This window comes from Mobula birostris, chromosome 1 (assembly GCF_030028105.1).
Source record: "Mobula birostris isolate sMobBir1 chromosome 1, sMobBir1.hap1, whole genome shotgun sequence".
NCBI classification, from domain to species: Eukaryota; Metazoa; Chordata; class Chondrichthyes; order Myliobatiformes; family Myliobatidae; genus Mobula; species Mobula birostris.
Genome location: NC_092370.1, coordinates 39,276,848 through 39,296,422, shown reverse-complemented (window position 1 = coordinate 39,296,422; position 19,575 = coordinate 39,276,848). Strand labels below are relative to the sequence as shown.

At 44.2% G+C, this 19,575-nt stretch overlaps 1 protein-coding gene across 3 annotated transcripts; it reads right to left on the bottom strand.

Annotated features, from left to right (window-relative positions):
• Nucleotides 1–7,217: 7,217 nt before the first annotated feature.
• LOC140196043 (corticoliberin-like) lies at nt 7,218–16,507 on the bottom strand. 3 transcript variants are annotated; one of them, XM_072254929.1, is made up of 2 exons: nt 16,460–16,507; nt 7,218–7,935 (listed from the first exon to the last, which is right to left on the bottom strand). In XM_072254929.1, exon 2 carries the CDS (start codon nt 7,924–7,926, stop codon nt 7,426–7,428), a length of 501 nt encoding a protein of 166 aa, XP_072111030.1. In that variant the 5' UTR covers nt 7,927–7,935; nt 16,460–16,507; the 3' UTR covers nt 7,218–7,425. The 3 variants fall into 3 exon arrangements, with proteins under 3 accessions (XP_072111030.1, XP_072110886.1, XP_072110960.1); XM_072254785.1 differs by lacking the exon at nt 16,460–16,507 and adding an exon at nt 12,015–12,049; XM_072254859.1 differs by lacking the exon at nt 16,460–16,507 and adding an exon at nt 11,775–11,859.
• Between the last annotated feature and the right edge of the window lie 3,068 nt (nt 16,508–19,575).

Genomic DNA, 19,575 nt, shown 5'->3' with positions numbered 1-19,575 from the left:
AAGTTACTGGTGAAAAAGGGTGGAAAGGGAGAATCTGATAGGAAAGGATAGAAGACTATAAAAGAAAGGGAAGGGGAGGAGCACCAGAGAGCGGTGATGAACAGGCATGGAGATAAGGTGAGAGAGGGAAACAGAAATGGGGAATGGTGAAGCCCCCTTACCGGGAGTTCGAGAAATCCATGTTCATGCCATCAGGTTGGAGGCTACCCAGACGGAATATAAGATGTTGCTCCACCAACCTCAATGTGGCCGCATCGCGACAGTAGAGGAGGCCATGGACTGACATGCCGGAATGTGACTGGGAAGTAGAATTAAAATAGGTTCCTACGGGGAGATTCAGCTTTTTCTGACAGTCGAAACGTAGGTGCTTGACGAATCGTTCTCCAATCCATACCGGGTCTCACCAATATATACAGGAGGCCACACCGGGAGCACCGGGCACCGTCTATGACCCCAAAAGACTCTCAGGTGAAGTGTCGTCTCAGCTGGAAGGATATTTTGGGGCCCTGAATGGTAGTGAGGGAGGAAGTGTAGGGGCAGGTGTGGCACTTATTCCGCTTGCAAGGATAAGTACCAAGAGAGAGATCAGTAGGGAGGACAAAGGAGTGGCGTGGGGAACAATCCCCGCAGAAAGCGGAAAATGAGAAGGGAAAGACGTGCTTGGTGGTGGGATCCATTCGGAGATGGCGGAAGTAACGGAGAATTATGTGATGGACGCGGAGGCTAATGGGACGCTAGGAGAGGACAAGTGGAATCCTATCCGTAGTGTGGCGGCGGGAAGATAGGGTAAAGGCAGATTTGCGGGAAATGGAAGAGATGCGGGTTCAGGCTGCGTTGATAGTGAGTGAAGACAAGCCCCTTTCTTTGAAGGAGGAGGTCACCTCAGTAGTTCTGGAATGAAACGTCCCATCCCGAGAGCAGGTGCGGCGGAGAGAAAGGGATGGCATTTTTACAAGAGGCGGGGTGGAAAGAGGTATACTCCTGGTGCTTGAGAGAATCAGTGGGTTTATGAAAGATATCACTAGGTAAACTGTCTCCAGAGATGGAGACTAAGAAATCGAGAAAGGGGAGGGAGGTGTCGGAAATGGACCAGGTAAATTTGAGGGCAAGGTGGAAGTTGGAGGCAAAGTTGATGAAGGTGGCGAGCTCAGCATAGGTACAAGAAGCAGCACCAATTCAGTTGTCGATGTAGCGCAGGAAGCGTTGGGAGCGATACCAGTGTAGGCTTGGAACATCGACTGTTCCATGTAGCCGACAAAAAGGCGGGCATACCTCGGACCCATGCGAGTGCCCATGGCTGTTCCTTTGGTTTGAAGAAAGTGGGCGGAGCCGAAGGAGAAATTATTGAGCGTGAGAACCAGTTCCGCCGGACGGAAGAAAGTGGAGGTACAGGAGAACTGGTTGGGTCTGTTGTCCAGAAAGAAGCGGAGAGCTTTAAGACACATCTGATGGGGGATGGAGGTGTATGGGACTGGATATTCACAGTGAAAATGAGACGAACAGAGCCAGGGAATATTTAAAATGGTTTTTATTTTTCTCTAACTCAAGGCCTCGGCGGCCAGTGGTTCATTGCCTCCATTGCTTGAAAGCAGAATAGGCAGCACAATCATAAGCCTGATCGCGACTCCCAGAAAAAAAACTGAGTCACAGGTAGAAAATAAATCATTGCCGATGAAGTCTGGAAACAATGAACGGAGCCTTTAGCCCCGGCTCAAACTGGAACTTGACCGTCAGTCCGAGAATTTACTCGCTGCCGCTGGGGCCCCAAGCTCCCCCCTCCCCAACTCTCCAAGCTTGTATCTCACAGGCTCCACCGTCACCTCCTGGGTCCGCAGAGCCTCCATCTCCCCAACCCACATTCCCAACCATCCTCTTCCCTCTGAAACCACCAGCTCTCTTCCCTCGTTTGATCCCATCTCTAATCCTTGCCGGGTCTTCACCTTTCCCTCCGACCTTTCCCCCTCTGAGGCAGAAGGTTCTGTACCCTTCGCCGGCACCTCAGTGAGATCCGCGCTCGCCACCACGTCGAGCTCTTAGCCCGTCGCCTCTGTCTCCGGCAAAAAAATCCACACCCTACACTACTACTATACCTTTTCCCGCCTTCAACCCCCCCCCCCTCCTTTTTGAACAGCCCTGTCTGGTCCTCTGCCTGCTCTGGATCATTTCATCTCGAGTTGCCGACGAGACATCAGCACTCCTCTCTCCTGCTCGAACCTTACTCCCTTTGAACGCACTGCCATCAATTCCAACTTTACCATCAAACCCGCAGACAAAGGAGGCGTTGGTGTGGTGTGGTGGGCTGAGCTCCACCTTGCTGAGGCCTGGCGATAAATCTCAGACACCTCCTCATATCTACCCCTTGAAGAGATCTCCGCTGTGGACTATCAGAAAATTATTTCCAACAGCATCACTAACATCATCAGCTCTGGAGAACGCATAGTACCCTTATCCCGAACTGCTTGCTTCTACCTCCTACCCAAGACCCAGAAGCCCGTCTGCCCGGGTAGGTCCAATGTCTCCACCTGCTCCTGCCCCACTGAACTTGTGTTCTCATACCTCGATTCTATTCTATCCCCATTGGTCCAGTCCCTTCCCACCTACATCCGCAACAGTTCTCATCCTCTCGATCCCCTCAATGACTATCATATTCCCTGGCTCCAACCGCCTCATTTTCCCCATAGATTTTATTCCCCATCAAGAAGGCCACAAAGCTTTCTGCTTCTTTCTTCACAGAAGAACCAACCAATTCAACACACACAAGATGCTGGAGGAACGCAGTAGGCCAGGCAGCATCTATGGAAAAGAGTAGACAGTCGACGTTTCGGGCTGAGACCCTTCTTCAGGACTTCAGAGGAAGAGGAGAAAAGGAGAAAAGTGAAGAGGAGAGGATTTCTCAAATTTCTTCACAGTTCTGAAGATAGGTTTCGGTCCCGAACCTCAAAGGTGTACTTTTTTCCATATATGCTGCCTGGCCTGCTGAGTTCCTCCAGCATTTTGCGTGTGTTGCTTTGGATTTCCAGCATCCGCTGATTTTCTCATATTCGGGAACTAACCAATTCCCCTCCACCACCACCCTTTGCCGTCTGCCAGAACTGGTCCTCACCCTCAACAAATATTCCTTCGGCCCCTCCCGCTTTCTCCAGACTCGAGGGGTAACCATGGGCATCCATATGGGTCCCGGTTACGCCTGCCGCTTCGTTTACGTAGAATCGTCCATGTTCGAAGCCTTACCCGGTAATACTCAATTCTTCCTGCGTTACATTGACGACTGAATTCGTGCCGTTTCATGCACGTATGCTGAACTCGCCAATTTCATCAAATTTGTCTCTAACTTCCACCCTGCCCTTAAATTCACTTGGTCCATTTCTGACACCTCCTTCCTTTCCTCCATCTCTGGAGACAAACTGTCAACCGGCATCGTTTATAAACGACTGATTCTCACGGTTATCATGACGATACTTCTTCACAACCCGTCTCCTGTAAAAATGCCATTCCATGTTCCCAGTTCCTTGGCCCCCGTCGCATCTGTTCCCAGGATACGGCTTTCTTTTGCAGGACATCAGAGATGCCTCCTTCTTCGGGAAACCGCTTTCCCTTCCTCCACTATTGATGCTGCCCTCATCCGCATCTCAATTTCCAGAACATCCGCGCTACCGCCTCTTCCTGCCGCCTGAACAGTGATAGTCCCCTTATCCTTACCTACCACACCATGAGCCTCCGCATCCTAATTTAATACTCCCGCCACCTCCAAACAGATCCTACTTCTGAACATATCTTTACTTGCCTTCCCCCCCCCCCAACTTTCCGCAGGGATCGTTCCCTCCGCGAGCCCCGTGTCCATTCGTCCCTCCCCACTAATCTCCCTGCAAGCGGCCTAAATGCTACACCTACCCCTTCCTCCTTCAGCTCCACGCAGGGACCCAAATAGTCCTTCCAGCTGAGGCAACACTTGGCCTGCGAAAATGCTGGGGTCGTTTAGTGCGTCAGGTGATCCCGATGCGGGCTCCTGTACATTGGTGAGAGCCACCGTACACCAGGGGCGGCTTCCTCGAGCACCAGCGCTCCGATCGCCAAAAGCGGAACTTCCCAGTGGTCAGACGTTTTAATTCCCATTCCCATTCCCATTCCTGTTCTGACATGTCGGTCCATAGCCTCCTCTTGTGCCATGATGAGGCCACCCTCGGGATGCAAGAGTAACAGCTTATATTCCATCTAGGTAGCCTCCAACCTGCTGGCGTTAATATCGATATCTCCTTCCGGTAAAAAAAAACTCCCTTCCCTTCCCCTCTCCTTCTATTCCGCACTCTGAACTCTTACCTCTCCGCACCTGCCCAGCACTTCCCTCGGGTCTCCTCCCCTTCCCTTGCCGCTCTCCTGTCCTATCTGATTCCTTCTCTCCAGCCCTTTACCTTTCGCATCCCACTGGCTTCATCGATCGCTTTCCAGCTTTCTGTCTTCTCCTCCCCCCACCCCCGTTTGTCCTCTGGTGTCTTCCCCTTTCCTTTCCAGTCCTGAAGAAGGGTCTTGGCTAGAAACATCAACTCCTTATTCATCATCATAGATGCTGCCTGGCCAGCTGAGTTCCTCCAGCATTCTGTGTGTTTTGCAATGAACGGAATTATATTACTATAATAAATAGTTGTACTTTGCTTGGGAAAGTTTTGCGTGTCGAAGAAATTTAGATAATGTGTAAATATTGGTCAAGTGAATTTATTAAAGAGTGCAATAAACACCTGGAACAATGTTCAGTTAAACTAAAATTATAATTTAAGGGAGGCGTATTTTCTCCATTTAAATCACCATCAGAATATAAACTCTTATCCTGCTAATTCCAATCCACAATCGCTGAAGTATTTACGCAGTTTAATGCCAGTGAAGGGGATGTTCTTGGAATTAATAATCCAGGGTACAATGATGGGGTTGGGCGAATGACGAATACATAACGGACAAAAAAGTTAAGTATCACTAATAAACTTGCAGGAGTTTTCTAATGCAGAAACGGATACGTTAGATGAAGACAATGCGCTTCATATAGTTATATAGAGACGTTGGTTATTGAAAACCAGGGGGTGAAAAGTATAGCAGCAACATTGAGAGTAAACGCAACTAGTAGGAACAATCGCAGTGGAATTTTTTTTTGGTAGGACGCGAGTGTAGATTTCCACGATTCAGTACCATAGCACCTGATGTCCATATGCTAACATAACTTTTCCTTGGGTAGTCCAGCCACAAAGACCTTTAGATAACAAAAACTTTAACTGCGGCAGTTATACATTTCAAAACTGCCTGTTGGAATTAGCACCTGAAATTCTACAAAAGGGCTGTGAGGTGGTGACATTATAATGACGCTAAATGGTACAAGTGTTGCAAAACAGTAATAAAGGTGAAACATTGGCGTGTTCGCCCAGATTATTTTTCAAAATGGCAGAGCAGATTACCAAAGCACGTAGGGGATTGTGGATTTTAGAAGAAGGAATATAAGAGTAAAACTGTCAGAAAGTTAGGCTAAAGCTTTATAAGTACTAACTTGGGCTCATTTGGGATATAGGGTGAAAATCGTGATAAGGAATATTTACAGCTTTTTCTAACGAAGCCTGTCAGGTAAGGTTTGATGGAGCTGAAATGTCTGCTTTAGATACAATTGGACATGTGTATTTCGATAGTAAGTTTGATTTAGAAAGAGTAATCAATGTATTTCTTCATTGACGGGCAGATACCTGCAGGTAGGAGTCAAAAATGCAAAAGCACCCTGTGCATGATGTGTCTTGTTTTTTTTTCGTGCCATCCGAAATCGGGAATACAAACTGTGCTTCGTGTCAAATGAACCTGCACCTGTGTGGATTTGCCGGAAGTTCCTAACAGGTCAATGCTCCAGGAAAGCTGTTAGTTAGCATGTTTAAAACTGAACGCTTGTCTATCCCTCTTCTCTCAGAACGGTTCTGAAAACTCGGTTTCAGTTGGAAGTGAAGAGGGCGGCGGAGGCGAAGCAAAGGGTAACGCTTCATCCGCCTTGTCTTCGCCTTCTCCATGTTAATCACGCTGGCTAAATAGCAAAAAGGGAAAAATCAAACCCAGAGCAATAGCAGTCATTGTACAATTAGATTAACTCATTCACTGTTTAAGGGAGTTAATTTGGGTTTATGCTTGTTGTTTACAGTCGCCTGTTCATGAACCACACTGAGCTAATTTCACTATCGACTATTGAGCTGGGTCTCGAGGACATGAAACAGTTTGATGGACTGAAGAGAGTTTCCGGTAACGTTGCCGGAGGTACTGTGGGGGCCGGGACTGTTTTATTTATATCAAAATAAACTTTATTCATAATTAAATTCACTTTCAAGAAACAACCGTGAAATCTCATTCTTACACGTTAGTGCAGTGCTTAGCACAACGCTTTACAGTACCAGTGATTCCCGTTCATTTCCCACCGCTGTCTGTACGTTCTCCCGTGACCGCGTGGGTTTCCTCCGGGTACCCCGGTTTCCTCCCACAGTCCAAAGACGTACCGGTTGGTAGGTTAATTGATCTTTGTAAATTGTCCCGTGATTAAACTCGGATTACATCAGGGATTGCTGCGCGGCGTGGCTCGAAGGGCCTATTCCGCGCTAAATCTCAATAAATAAATAAATAGCCAATTCTTTCCGTACTGTTGAATTGCATTCCTTAAAACCAATAGGACTGTTGACACAAATGTAGCCCGCTCGGGTGGGTCACTACCATAATAATTGAGGGGCTTCCTCGCCCAACCCGGCCCCACCCGCTCCAGTAACAGGAGAACCAACACTGTGGCCGGCGCAGGTAACTCTTTTCCATGTTAACTCTTATCTCGGACCCGCATTTGGTGAGGTGATGGGGAGAAGTGGCTGGAGGGAAAAGGTTTCAGTTCAGGCGTGAGGTGTGAGTGCTGCCTTGTATTTTCAATTAAAAGTGTTCTGTATGCTCTGATGCTTCAAATTCCGCGAGACTTCTTTCTGACTACGATCTGGCCAGCAGGCGGGTTGCTGGGCTTTCGCGTTCTCAGTTCATTCACATATTGCGTTCCCCCTCGTCGGAAGAATACAGAGTATCAATGGAGCGGAATTTTAATCAGTTCTTTACGTGCATTGTGCTTTCATAGACAATCCCCTCAGATACCTCAAAATATAAACTGGATTTTTATTAAATAAATTCTGTCTCCGGAATAAAGCAAGTAGACCATCACGGTACAGCTTTAATAAAAATATAAAAGTTAGGCATTCTCTCGCACAGGATAAATAATTGGGTATATATGCGTTTTATTATCTACAATTCTACAATGACAGTCAAATGCACGTTAATTCAGTGAAAGTGTGCAACATTTTTACTTTAACGCCCAAAAACTAAACGTGAACGATAGGAACAGCGCCATATTTGTGTGACAGATAGCGGATTCTGGCCAGTGCGATTCTATTTCCCGACTGCGTCCATTATCTCCCTGTTTTCCTCTGCTTGCCTGGCCAGTTCCTCCACTCTAGCTATCGCGATTATTTTGCTGAGAACATGCAAAGGAACATCAAGGGAGGAAAGGAGATGCGTGCCCTGCCTTTTAGCTCGTTCTAGCACCTCATCCGCTAAATCTTGGTGTCTGCCGTAAACGTCTTCCAGGCCTCCAAATGCTCCATGCAGGGTGCGCTGGGACTGCGCCAGGGGCATTTTGGAAGCTGCGTCGAAAGGAAACATTTCAATCAAATTTCGATCAAGAGCTGAAGGATTATTATAGGCTTCGGCCTGCGGCGTAATGTATTCCTCATCTGAACGAATCCAGTCTCGCGGAATTAAACGCTGGAGTTCAGCTTGTTGACCAGGGCCGTGTTTAGTTGATACAGAGTTCTGTAAAGTGCGACAGTCATCTCCGGGTACGAACCCCACCAGGAGGACGGCAGTGCAAAGCAACACGGAGATCCTCATGGCACAGGGCTGGGATTCAAAAGATAAAATCATATGAAAATTGCATCTTACTTCTTGATATCTATGACTTGTGGAAGTGATTGGAAGAATGATTGAGTAGTTATTTTAGTTGTTTAAAAACTTAAAGTTATAATAAATAAGACCATAATATATTGGAGCAGTATTAGGCCATTTGGCCCATCAAGTCTGCTCCACCATTTGATCATGACTGATCCAATTTTCCTCTCAACCCCAATCTCCTGCCTTCTCCCCATATCTCTTCCTTCCCTGACTAATCAAGAATCTCTCAACCTCTGCTTTAACTATCCATAAAGACTTGGCCTCCATGACTGCCTTTGGCAAGGAATTCCACAGATTCGCCATCTGGAAAAAAGAAATCCCTCCTCATCTCCGTTCGAAAAGGACATCCATAGATTCTGAGGCAGTGTTCTGGTCTTAGACTCTCCCACCATAGGAAACATCCTCAAGGCCTTTTACCATTAGATAAGTTTCAATGAGGTCACCCCTCATTCTTCTGAATTCTAGTGAATACAGGCCCAGATCCATCAAACACTTTTCATATGACAAGCCCTTTGATTCTGGAATCATTTTAGTGAATCTCCTTTAAATCATCTCTAGTTTCAGCATATCATTTCAAAAATAAGGGCTCAAAGCTGCTCACAATACTCCAAGTGAGGGCTCACCAGTGCTTTAGAAACTCATATTATATCCTTGTTTTTATATTCTAGACCTCTTGAAATGAATGCTAACATTGCATTGGCCTTCCTCACCACAGCCTCAACCTGCAACTGAACCTTTAGGGAATCCTGCACAAGGACTCCCAAGTTCCTTTGCACCTCAGGTTTTTGTATTTTCTCTCCATTTAGAAAAATAGTCAACACTTTAATTTCTTCTACCAAAGTGCATGACCATACACTTCCCGGCACTGTATTCCATCTGCCACTTCTTTGCCCATTCTCCTAATCTGTCTGCTCTTCTTTGGTTATCTACTTCCTCAAAACTACCTGCCCCTCCACCTATCTTCATATCATCTGCAAACTTTTCAACAAAGCCATCAATTCCATCATCCAAATCATTGACATATAATGTAAGAATAATTGGTCCCAACACAGACTCCTGTGGAACACCACTAGTCACTGGCAGCCGGTTAGGAAAGGCTCCCTATATTCCCACCCTTTGCTTCCTGCTAATCAGCCACGGTTTTATCCATGCTAGAATTTTACCTGTAATACCATGAGATTATAGCTTGTTAAGAGGCCTCAAGTGTGGCACCTTGTCAAAGACCTTCTGACAATCCAAGTACACAACATCAAGTGATTCTCCTTTCTCTATCCTGCTTGTTATTTCTTCAAAGAATTCCAACAGATTTGTCAGGCAAGATTTTCCCTTGCAGAAACCATGCTGACTGCAGCTTATTTTATCATGTGCCTCCAGGTACCCTGAGATTGCATCCTTAATAATCGACTCCAACATCTTCCCAACCACAGAGGTCAGACTAACTGACCTATAATTTCCTTTCTTCTGCCTCTCTCCCTTCTTGAAGAGTGGAGTGACATTTGTAATTTTACAGTCTCCTGGAACCATTCCAGAATCTAATGATTCTTGAAAGATCATTACTAATGCCTCCACGATCTCTTCAGCCACCTCTTTCAGGACACTGGTGTGTACACCACCTGGTCCAGGTGATTTATCTACATTCAGACCTTTCAGTTTCCCAAGAACCTCCTCTCTGTTTATGATATCTTCACACATTTCATGCCCCTGACACCTAGAATTTCCACCCTACCGCTAGTATAGTGAAGACTGATGCAAAATAATTAATCAGTTCATCTGCCATTTTGTTGTTTCCCCTTTACTACCTCTCCAGCATAATTTTCTAGAGGTCCAATATCCACACTCGCCTCTCATTTACACTTTATGTATCTGAAGAAATGTTTGGTATCCTCTTTAGTACTATTGTCTAGCTTACTTCTGTATTCCATCTTTACATTCTCTATGACTTTTTAGTTGCCCTCTGATGGTTTTTAAAAGCTTCCCAAACTTCAAACGTCCCACTAACTTTTGCTCTATTATATCCCCCCCTTTTATGTTCGCTTTAACTTCTATTGTTGGCCACGTTTGTGTCATCTTTCCTTTATAATACTTCTTCCTCTTTGAGATGTATATATCCTGTGCCTTCTGAATTGCTTCCAGAAATTCCAGCCATTGCTGCTCTGTTGTCGTCCCTGCCAGTTTTATTTTCTAATCAATTCTGGCCAACCACTGTAATATTGATACATCTGACTTTAGCTTCCCCTTCGCAAATTTCATGGTGATTTCAGTCATCTTATGATCACTTCCGCAAAGGATTCTTTTACCTTAAGCTCTCTAATCAATTCTGCTTCATTTACAACACCCATTCCAGAATAGTTGATCGCCGTGTGGGCTCAACCACGAGATGCTCTAAAAAGCCATCTTGTGGGCACTATAGAAATTCTCCCTCCTGGAATCCAGCATCGACATGATTTTCCCAATCTACCTGCATATTGAAGTCCCCCATGACTTGTAAAATTGCCCTTTTGGCATGCATTTTTATTTCCCGTTGTAATTTGTAGGCCACATCCTTACTACTGTTTGGAGGTCTGTATACAATTCCCATCTGGGTCTTTTTTACCCTTGCAGTTCCTTAGCTCTATCCATAATGCTTCAACACCTTCTGACACTATGTGATCTTTCTAATGATTTAATTTCATTCTTTACCAACAGAGCCACGCCACCCCCTCTGTCTGGCGATACATTGTGTATTCGTGGGCATTAAACTCGCCACTATAATCTTATTTAAGCCACGATTCAATGACGCTATACATCATACCTGCCGATTTGCAACTGTGCTACAAGTTCATCAACCTATTCTGTACACTGCGCGCATTCAAATTCAACACCTTCAGTCCTGTATTCACCCTTTTCGATTTTGTCCGCCCTTTACGTTGCAGCTCATGCTGCTGATTACAATTTTGCCCTATCAACAGCCTCTCCTCACAACACATTGCCTCTGTAAACCAGTTACTTAATCTTCAGCACTATCATCTATCTGCCTTTCCTACGATACTTCTTGCATTGAAATATACGCAGTTCAGGACAGTAGTCGCATAATGCTCAACCATTTGATTCCCAACTTTGTCTGAGGTCTGCCTCCTTTAACTCTCCATAAAGGGAAAGCACTTCGGTGCATCAGGTTCGAGAGAAAATAAAATGAAATAGGCATTTCAGTTTTCATTACCCAGAGGTAGTGCCACTAATCAACGTTTGGATTTTTTATAACCTTTCGTCATCATATTAGTTCTAATGACTGCTCGGTTCTGTCTGAGGTTAAAAGAGCGCTCTCGCGTGCGTGTACACACACACACACACACAAACACCTTTGTTTGAATTTATATCTAAAACCCGGTGATTTTCACGAATTAGCTTAATCTGTTAAACCTCACAAAACACAATCTATATGTCTCCCCAAGTACACGAGTATCTGCAGTTCAGCGCTTACTCGAAGTTCAGCGGGATTCAGGCTTGGTAAAACAAACGTCGCAAGATATAGAATTAAATCAAAATACTCCGGATATTCGAAATCCGAAACAAAATAGAAGCTGCCCTGAACTTGAGAGAATTTAGAGAAGTCATCAATCAAGTTATCTGAATAGTGCTTCAGATAAAATGCACTTTAAGAGTTGTTCTCTGATCCATTATGTACGGTAATAGAATTATAATATTAAAACAGTGTAAGATTCAAAATCGCGAACAATTTCGAAATACCTTCGAAGATCAGTAGCAACATATAAGAACGGAACGAAGTGAATGGATAAGTAATAAAATACCTAACAGGATCGAGCAGACCCGAACTGCTCTGCAGTCCAGATACTAATGACCTCCAGATGAGATTGCAAGGTGGTAAGAAGTTACTTGGGGTCTAGTCTGGCTATTCCTCTTTTATATCTTCATCAGCTCTTCGTGCATCACGACTGCATCCTGGCTGGTGACGCAAAAATGATCAGAGCATTTATGAATGAAAATCGTGGGGGAGGAGACAGAGGGTTGATCAACACTAACACACTCACACACGCATTCATGACGGACGCAAAGGAACCACACTTCAGGCAGAGGCTGGTTGGGTTTCCGACAGAGAGCGGCTTCATTTCGCTCGCAAGAAGTGGACCCAGCTTCTGTTCAGTCAGTTGTTTTCCTGCCGCATCGGAAAGCGCCAGCGCGAACCTAAACTTAACTGGCAGATTCGTAGCGAATAAACAGGATAGGATCATGCACCTACTCTACTAGGTACACCTGTACACCTGCTCGTTTATGCAAATATTTAATCAACCTATCGTGTAAGACTGTAAGACAAGGCGCTGAATTAGGCCATTCGGCCCATTGAGTCGGCTCCGCTATTTCGTCATTTTCCCTCTGTAACCAGTCTCCTTTCTTTCCCCTGCCTCCGTAACCTTTCACGCCCCGATTAATCAAAACCCACCAACAAACAGGGGCTTTAAATACACCCAAGCACAACGCCTCCACAACCGCCTGAAGCAACCATTAGTTTGACCACCACTAGTCACCTGCAGCCAGCCAGAAAACGCTCCTTTTATTCCCTCTCTTTGCCTTCTGCCATTCAGCTAATCCTCTATCCATGCTAGTATTTTTCCTGTAATACCATTGGCTCTTATCATGTTAAACAGACTCATGTGTGGCACTTTGTCGAAGGAGTTCTGAAAATCCAAGTACCCAACATCCACCCACCCTGCTTGTTGTTTCGTCAATGAATTCCAACAGATTTGTCAAGCAAGATTTTCCCTTAAAGAAACTATGCGGACTTTGGCCTGTTTTATCATGTGCCTCCAAGTACCCTGAAGCATCATCCATAACAATCAACAACATTTCTCCAGCCACTTAGGTCTGGCTAACTAGTCTATAACTTCCTTTCTTCTGACTCCCTCACTTCTTGAAGAGTGGAGTGACATTTGCAATTTTCCAGTCCTCCGGAATCATGCAGTAATCTAGTGATTCTTGAAAAATCATTACTAATGATGCCACAATTTTCTTCAAACTCCTGTTCCAGAACCCTGGGGTATAGTTCATCTGGTCCAGGTGACCTATCTATCTTCAGACCTGTCAGCTTCCCAACATCTTCTCCCTAGTAATAGCAACTGCACTCAATTCTGCCCCCTAGCATTCTTGAACTTCCAGCTTATTGTTACTGTATTCCACAGTGAAGACTGATGTTCATCCTTGTCCCCCATTACTACCTCAATTGCATCACTTTCCGATGGTCCTGTTCTCACCTCTCTTTTAATCTTCATGTGCAGTACGTTTATATATTTTAGTATCCTCTTTGATATTATTGATTGGCTTAACCTCATATTTAACTTTTTCCCTCCTTATGGCTTTTCAGTTGTCTTTTGGTGTGTTTTTATAAAACTTCCCAATCCTCTAACTTCCCACTATTTTTTGCTCTATTATGTGTTCTCTCTTTTGCTTTTATGTTGTCCTTGACTTCTCTTGTCAGTCATGGTTGCATTATCCTGCCTTTAGAAAACTTCTTCATCTTCAGGATGCATCTAGCCTGTGCCTTCTGCAATGCTCCCAGAATCTCCAGCCAATGCTATTCTGCAGTCAACTATGCTAGCGTCCCCTTCCAATCAATTTTCACCCATTCATTTCACATGCCTCTATAAGTCCCTTTACTCCGTTGTAATACTGATACATTTGACATGATCTTTCAATTTGCAGAGTAAATTCTAACTTATTATGATCACTGCCTCCTAAAGGTTCCTTTACCTTAAGCTACCTAATCAAATCCAGTCCATTACACAACACCCAGTCCAGAATAGCCTTTGCCCTAGTGGGCTCAACCACAAGCTGCTCTAAAAAGCCATCTCATAGGCATTCTACAAATCCTCTCTCTTAGGATCCAGCAACATCCTGATTTTTCCAATCTACTTGCAATTTGAAATCCCCCGTGGCTGTTACAACATTGCCCTTTTCACATGCCTTTTCTATCTCTCATTGTAATGTGTAGCCCACATCCTGGCTACCGTTCAGAGGCCTGTATATAACTCCCATCAGGATCTTTTTACCCTTACAGTTTCTTAACTCTACCCATAAAAATTCTACATTTTTTGATCCTATGTCCTCCCTTTCTAAGGATTTTATTTCATATTTTTTACCAACAGAGCCATGCCATACTCTCTATCAACCTGACTGTCCTTTCAATGCAATGTATATTTTAGGATGTTAAGCTCCCAACTATAATCTTATTTCAGCCACAACTCAGTGAAGCCCACAACATCATACCTGCCAATCTCTTACTGTGCTACATTATCTGCTTTATTTCAAATAATGCATGCATTCAAATATAACACCATCAGTCCTGTATTCATTACTGTTTTGATTTTGTCCCCATGTTACACTGCATCTCATCCCACTGACTGCAATTTTGCTCTATTCCTGCCTCACAGATTCACCACACACTGCAACTGATTGTATACCAACTGCCCTATCCTCAGCTCTATCACTCTGGTTCCCATCCCCCTGTGAAATGAGTTTAATTCCCCCCCTACCCAATAACTCTAGCAAACCTGCCTGCAAGGATATTGGTACAAGGATATGTAGCAGACACTCAATGCCTAAAGGCATGCAGACATGCTCAAAAGGTTCTGTTGTTGTTCAGACCAAACATTAGAATGGGGAGGAAATGTGATGTAAATAAATTTGACCATGGAATGATTGTTGGTGCCAGATGGGGTGGTTTGACTATCTCAGAAAGTGCTGATTACCTGGGATTTTCATACACAACAGTGTCTAGGGTTTACAGAGAATGGTGCGATAAACACCCAACGAGCAGTAGTTCTATGGGCAAAGATGCCTTGTTAATGAGAAGGGTCAGAGGAGAATGGTCAGTCTGTTTCAAGTCATAGGAAGGCTGAACATAGGAAGTAACTGAAATAACTATGCTTCAGTTACAAAAGTGATATGCAGAACAGCATCTCTGAACACACAGCACATCAAACCTTGAAGAGGATGGGTTACAGCAACAGAAAACTGCAAATATATGCTCCATGACTGGACTGAATGTCTTTCATTTAACTTAACTTAGGGATGTTAATTAAATAATTAAAATTGGACCTGTATTTACTGAAAATAGAAGTAAGAAAATAGAGTTGAGGGAATTGAGATTTGATCCAAGTCAGGGTGAACTATGTTCCTTAGGAATGCATTTTAGCAAAGTTTTTTTTAGTTCTAGCTGGCCATGAAACTGAACTGGTGTTCTTGGAAGTGGATGACTTTGGACTGGAGATGCATAGAGTCTGGAATTGCATGGATACGGGAAGAACTTGGGTTGGAGTTGCCTGGAACCTGGAAGAAAATGGAAAGTCTATGTGAAGTGGGGGAGAGATTTGACTCAAACTGTGAGGGGCGTGGGTTCTTCCCCACCTCAGTACCATGGGTGTAAACATGAGCATGTGCAGCATCCACCTTCCTGAAGGTCCAGGCACACGGTGCAGCGCCCAAGTTCATCATGTCTCTTCTAACTAAGTGCATAGCATACGATTTGTATGCTTGTTATCAGGCCTGATTTATTTTAGACTTCCTAGCATCCATAGTATTTAGATTGAATTTAAATATAGATCTCATTATCACACTTCTGAAGCCTGAGATATTCTTTACAATTAGTACTTAATAAATGAGAGCAACATTATGTTGAATTTATATTTGTTCCTGTTATGTGATCCATTGCTACAACCCAAGCACAAATGAAACATGAAGGTGCAATCTGCGTCTTTTTATTTTTCATATTTTAAGGCTCTTTTTTTTGCAGGAATGGTAAAAGGGAGATAATGTCCTAATGGTCTTTTGAGATGGCGTGCAACAGACATACTAATCTTGCCTTAGAACTAAAACCATGAACGTACCTACTGTGTTTTGAACATCAGCAAAGTTTTTGATGTTCAGAAAACTGAGTGAGACTGAAATGGTTAACTGGTCCTGGTTTCACTAGTCAGAGATGGTCCCACAAAAGGTTACATTGAAGATTTCTCCAAAACTAATTTTAAGCTCAACTGGCTCAAAATTACAATCACTTCGGTCAAGTATGGATTGAAAGTGTAATTTCACATCTGGAAACGTAGAATTACTTTCAGTTAACTTTAAGAAAGGAATGTTCATGATTCAATGGGCCGAATGACCTTATTCTGCTCCTATATCTTATCGTCTTATGGTCTTATGGTTGTCTGTCTGTCCTGATGGATGCGGTCTTTCATTGATTCTGTTGTTTTTCTTGGATTTACTCTGTACGCCTACAAGAAAATGAATCTCAGGATTGTATATGGTCACATATATGTACTTTGATAATAAATTTATTTAGAACTTTGAATTAAAGATCTGTATTCCCAGATCCCTCCGTTCTACTCCACTCGCCAGTGCCTTACCGTTCACTGCATAAGTCCTACCCTATTTTGTCCTCCCAAAGTGCAACATCTCACACTTGTGTTGCAAATGTCCATCTTACCTGCTCATCAAAAGCCACTCCCCCATGCAAGCTGGGGAATTTGCCCGTTTAAGGAGAATTGCTGCTTTCCCACTGGCTACCCTTTGGCACCTGCACTGGCTGATGCTGCCACAGTGCAGGTAGAGTATAAATCTAGCACACTGAAAGCACCTGGTCTCTTTCGCTCTCTGGGTGACCATGAGCCAGGTTGCAGATGGTACCATGGAAACAGTGGAAGAGTGCTGTAGTAAAAAGGGCCCAGGTGCACACTTTAGTTAGAGTGTAACTTGAATGGTTTACTGAATGTCTGTCTTGTCCAGTAAATAAGTGACTAACTTACTTACCGGTAGCAAGTGTCTTCGGTCCCCTCTCCCTGAACTCGCAGATCTGACCACACTACAACTGGCGCCCTTGTTCATTCCACAACCTCAATGGCAAGGCAGACCAACAGACAGAAGAAATTACTCACAGCGTCTGAGGGAAGTCACACCAGCCTGAATGGGGAGCGAACACTAATGAGCTGGGCCCTTTCAGCGGTTGGGCCAGCGACTGAAAAGACAGTCCAGGGAGAAGGTGCCATAGAGCCCACCCCATACGCTCCTGTAGAGACTGAGAAACTGTTTGTCAGATCATTTTGATAATCTTCTCTCATTGCATGGAATGTGAACTGTTGCTTGTGAACTTGAAACAGTTACCTTGCCGTGATCCGGCCCATGGAATAATTGCTGACAGCCAGTCCTGATAGTTTTAGTCATCAAAGATTGAAGGGGCAAACTTAAGGATGGGAGCAAAGTGTAATGGGCCAGTGGCAAAGAGGCAACAAAGAAACAAATGGCAAAGCTGCAGTTTAAAGAATGGGTGAAATCAAGGAGCCTAATGTGTCCCGGAAGAGTATGTGATCTAATTTCTGGAATGCTTCATTGCCATCTCTTCTCAATCTCAGAAGATAGCCAATTAGGCTTGATAGGTAATGTAGATGTAGGTACACACAGGAGCATGATAGGGAAGGGATCCAAAGAGAAGGGCATTTTTGCAGCCTGGCTTAATGAGATCCCCCCCAAAATTTGACCTTCCTGGGACAGATCTCTGTCCAAGGGCCAAGAGGAGGGTATGTTAGGCGGTATTGTGGAGCAATGTGAATATAGCGGATATTAATTCAGCATGAAGCAGGCTTCCAATCTTAATATGGATTGCAAATTCTTCAAAATTGGGATTGTGACTTTTAATATAGATTGTCATTTTTAATATGGACAGTAGCATAGCAGTTAACGCAACACCATTACTGCTCAAAGCGTTCTGGAATTCAGAGTTCAAATCCAACACCACTCTGTAAGGAGTCTCTCTACATCCTCCCCCTGGAATGCATGAGTTTTCCCCGGGTGCTCCGGTTTCCTCCGACAGTCCAAAGAAATACCGAGCAGGTTAATTGGTCATTTTAAATTGCCCGATGACTAGGTTAAGGTTATTCAGGGTAGTGGGGTTGCTGGCATGAGGTGGCTCAACCAGAAGGATCCACTCCATGCTGTATCACTAAATAAGTTACAAGTGGTAAATTGAAGTTAAAGGCACACCCTTGCAACACGAGACATTCACATATGCATCAGCCAAATACTAAGACATTCCTTGTGCTAACTATGGATTGGCCCATTTAAGGAGCATTACACCCCTCCTATTGGTTGCCATTTGGTGCCTGCACTGGCTGAATAATGTCACAGCACAGGTAGAGTGTAAATCTAGCATACAGAGAGCATCGGGTCTCTTTTGCTCTCTGGATCGACATGGACAAGGTTGATAATGGTGCCTTGGAAACAGTGGAGGTGTGCTGCAGTAAAGAGGGCCTGGGTGCACACTTTATTTGTAACTGAATGTTTGGTGTCTGTCTTGTCCTGTAAATAAATGGGTAACATACTTACCAGTGGTGATTGCCTTCTGTCCCCTCTCACCGAACATACAAACCTGATTTTGCACAACAACTTGCTGCTTCAAATTTCATCTGCCATTTTTGCAGCTGGTCCAGATCGTGCTGCAAGCTTTGATAGCCTTCCTCGCTGTCCATGATGCCCCCAATCTTGGTGTTACCTGCAATTTGTTAAACCAGTTTACCTCATTATCATCTAGATCAATGATCTAGATGACAAACAACAATGGACCCAGCACTGATCCCTGCAGCACACCACTAGTCACAGGCCTCCAGACAGAGGGGCAATTCTCTACTACCACTCTCAGAGTTTATCACTAGGAGCACATTAGTTGCAGGTCATAGCCTCAGTTCAGCGTAGAGACAAATAAACCTCACCTAGCAGCGAGCTGAACTCCAAACTGTCACTCACCTCCAGCCCCGACACCTTGACCTTTTAAATCTGGTCCGGTGCTTAAATCGGCCAAACATCGGCTCGTTTCTTGCTCTCAGGCCCGAGCCTCACCACCTCAATTTGGCCCTTACCTAGCCTTTCCAATCTGGCCCAGTGCTTAAGTCAGTTAATCCCCTCGACTCTGCCTTGCCTCAGATCTGCCACTTCGAATCAGGATCAGGTTTATTATCACCGGCATGTGACATGAAATTTGTTAACTTAGCAGCAGCAGTTCAATGCAATACATAATCTAGCAGAGAGAGAAAAAAAAATAAAGGTAATGAATAAAATAAAGCATAATAATAAATAAACAAATAAATCAATTACGTATATTGAATAGATTTTTTAAAATATGCAAAAAACAGAAATACTGTATATTAAAAAGAGTGAGGTAGCATCCAAAGCTCCATCCTCTCCAGCAATGGCCAAACATTGGCTCATCCCTCACTCTCAGAACAGGGCCCCGCCTCCTCGAATCGACCTGTACACACCAACACTCATAACACTCTGGAGGCCTGTACACACCATTCAACAACTGTCCTGCCCCTTTGAGACTTCAGTTCACATCACAAAAATGTCAGGTTGAACAGCCTGTTCATAAGCTGAACTCCGAAAGAGAAATTACAGGCTATTGACTGCGGTGATCATTGTCCAGAAAAGTGTGATTAATAGAGTAGTTAGTAGGTTTATTTGTTGTTGGTTTTTTTTTAAGATTCAACTTTATTGTCATTGTGCCAAGTGCAGATACAAAGCCAATGAAATGCATTTAGCATCTGACCAGAAATG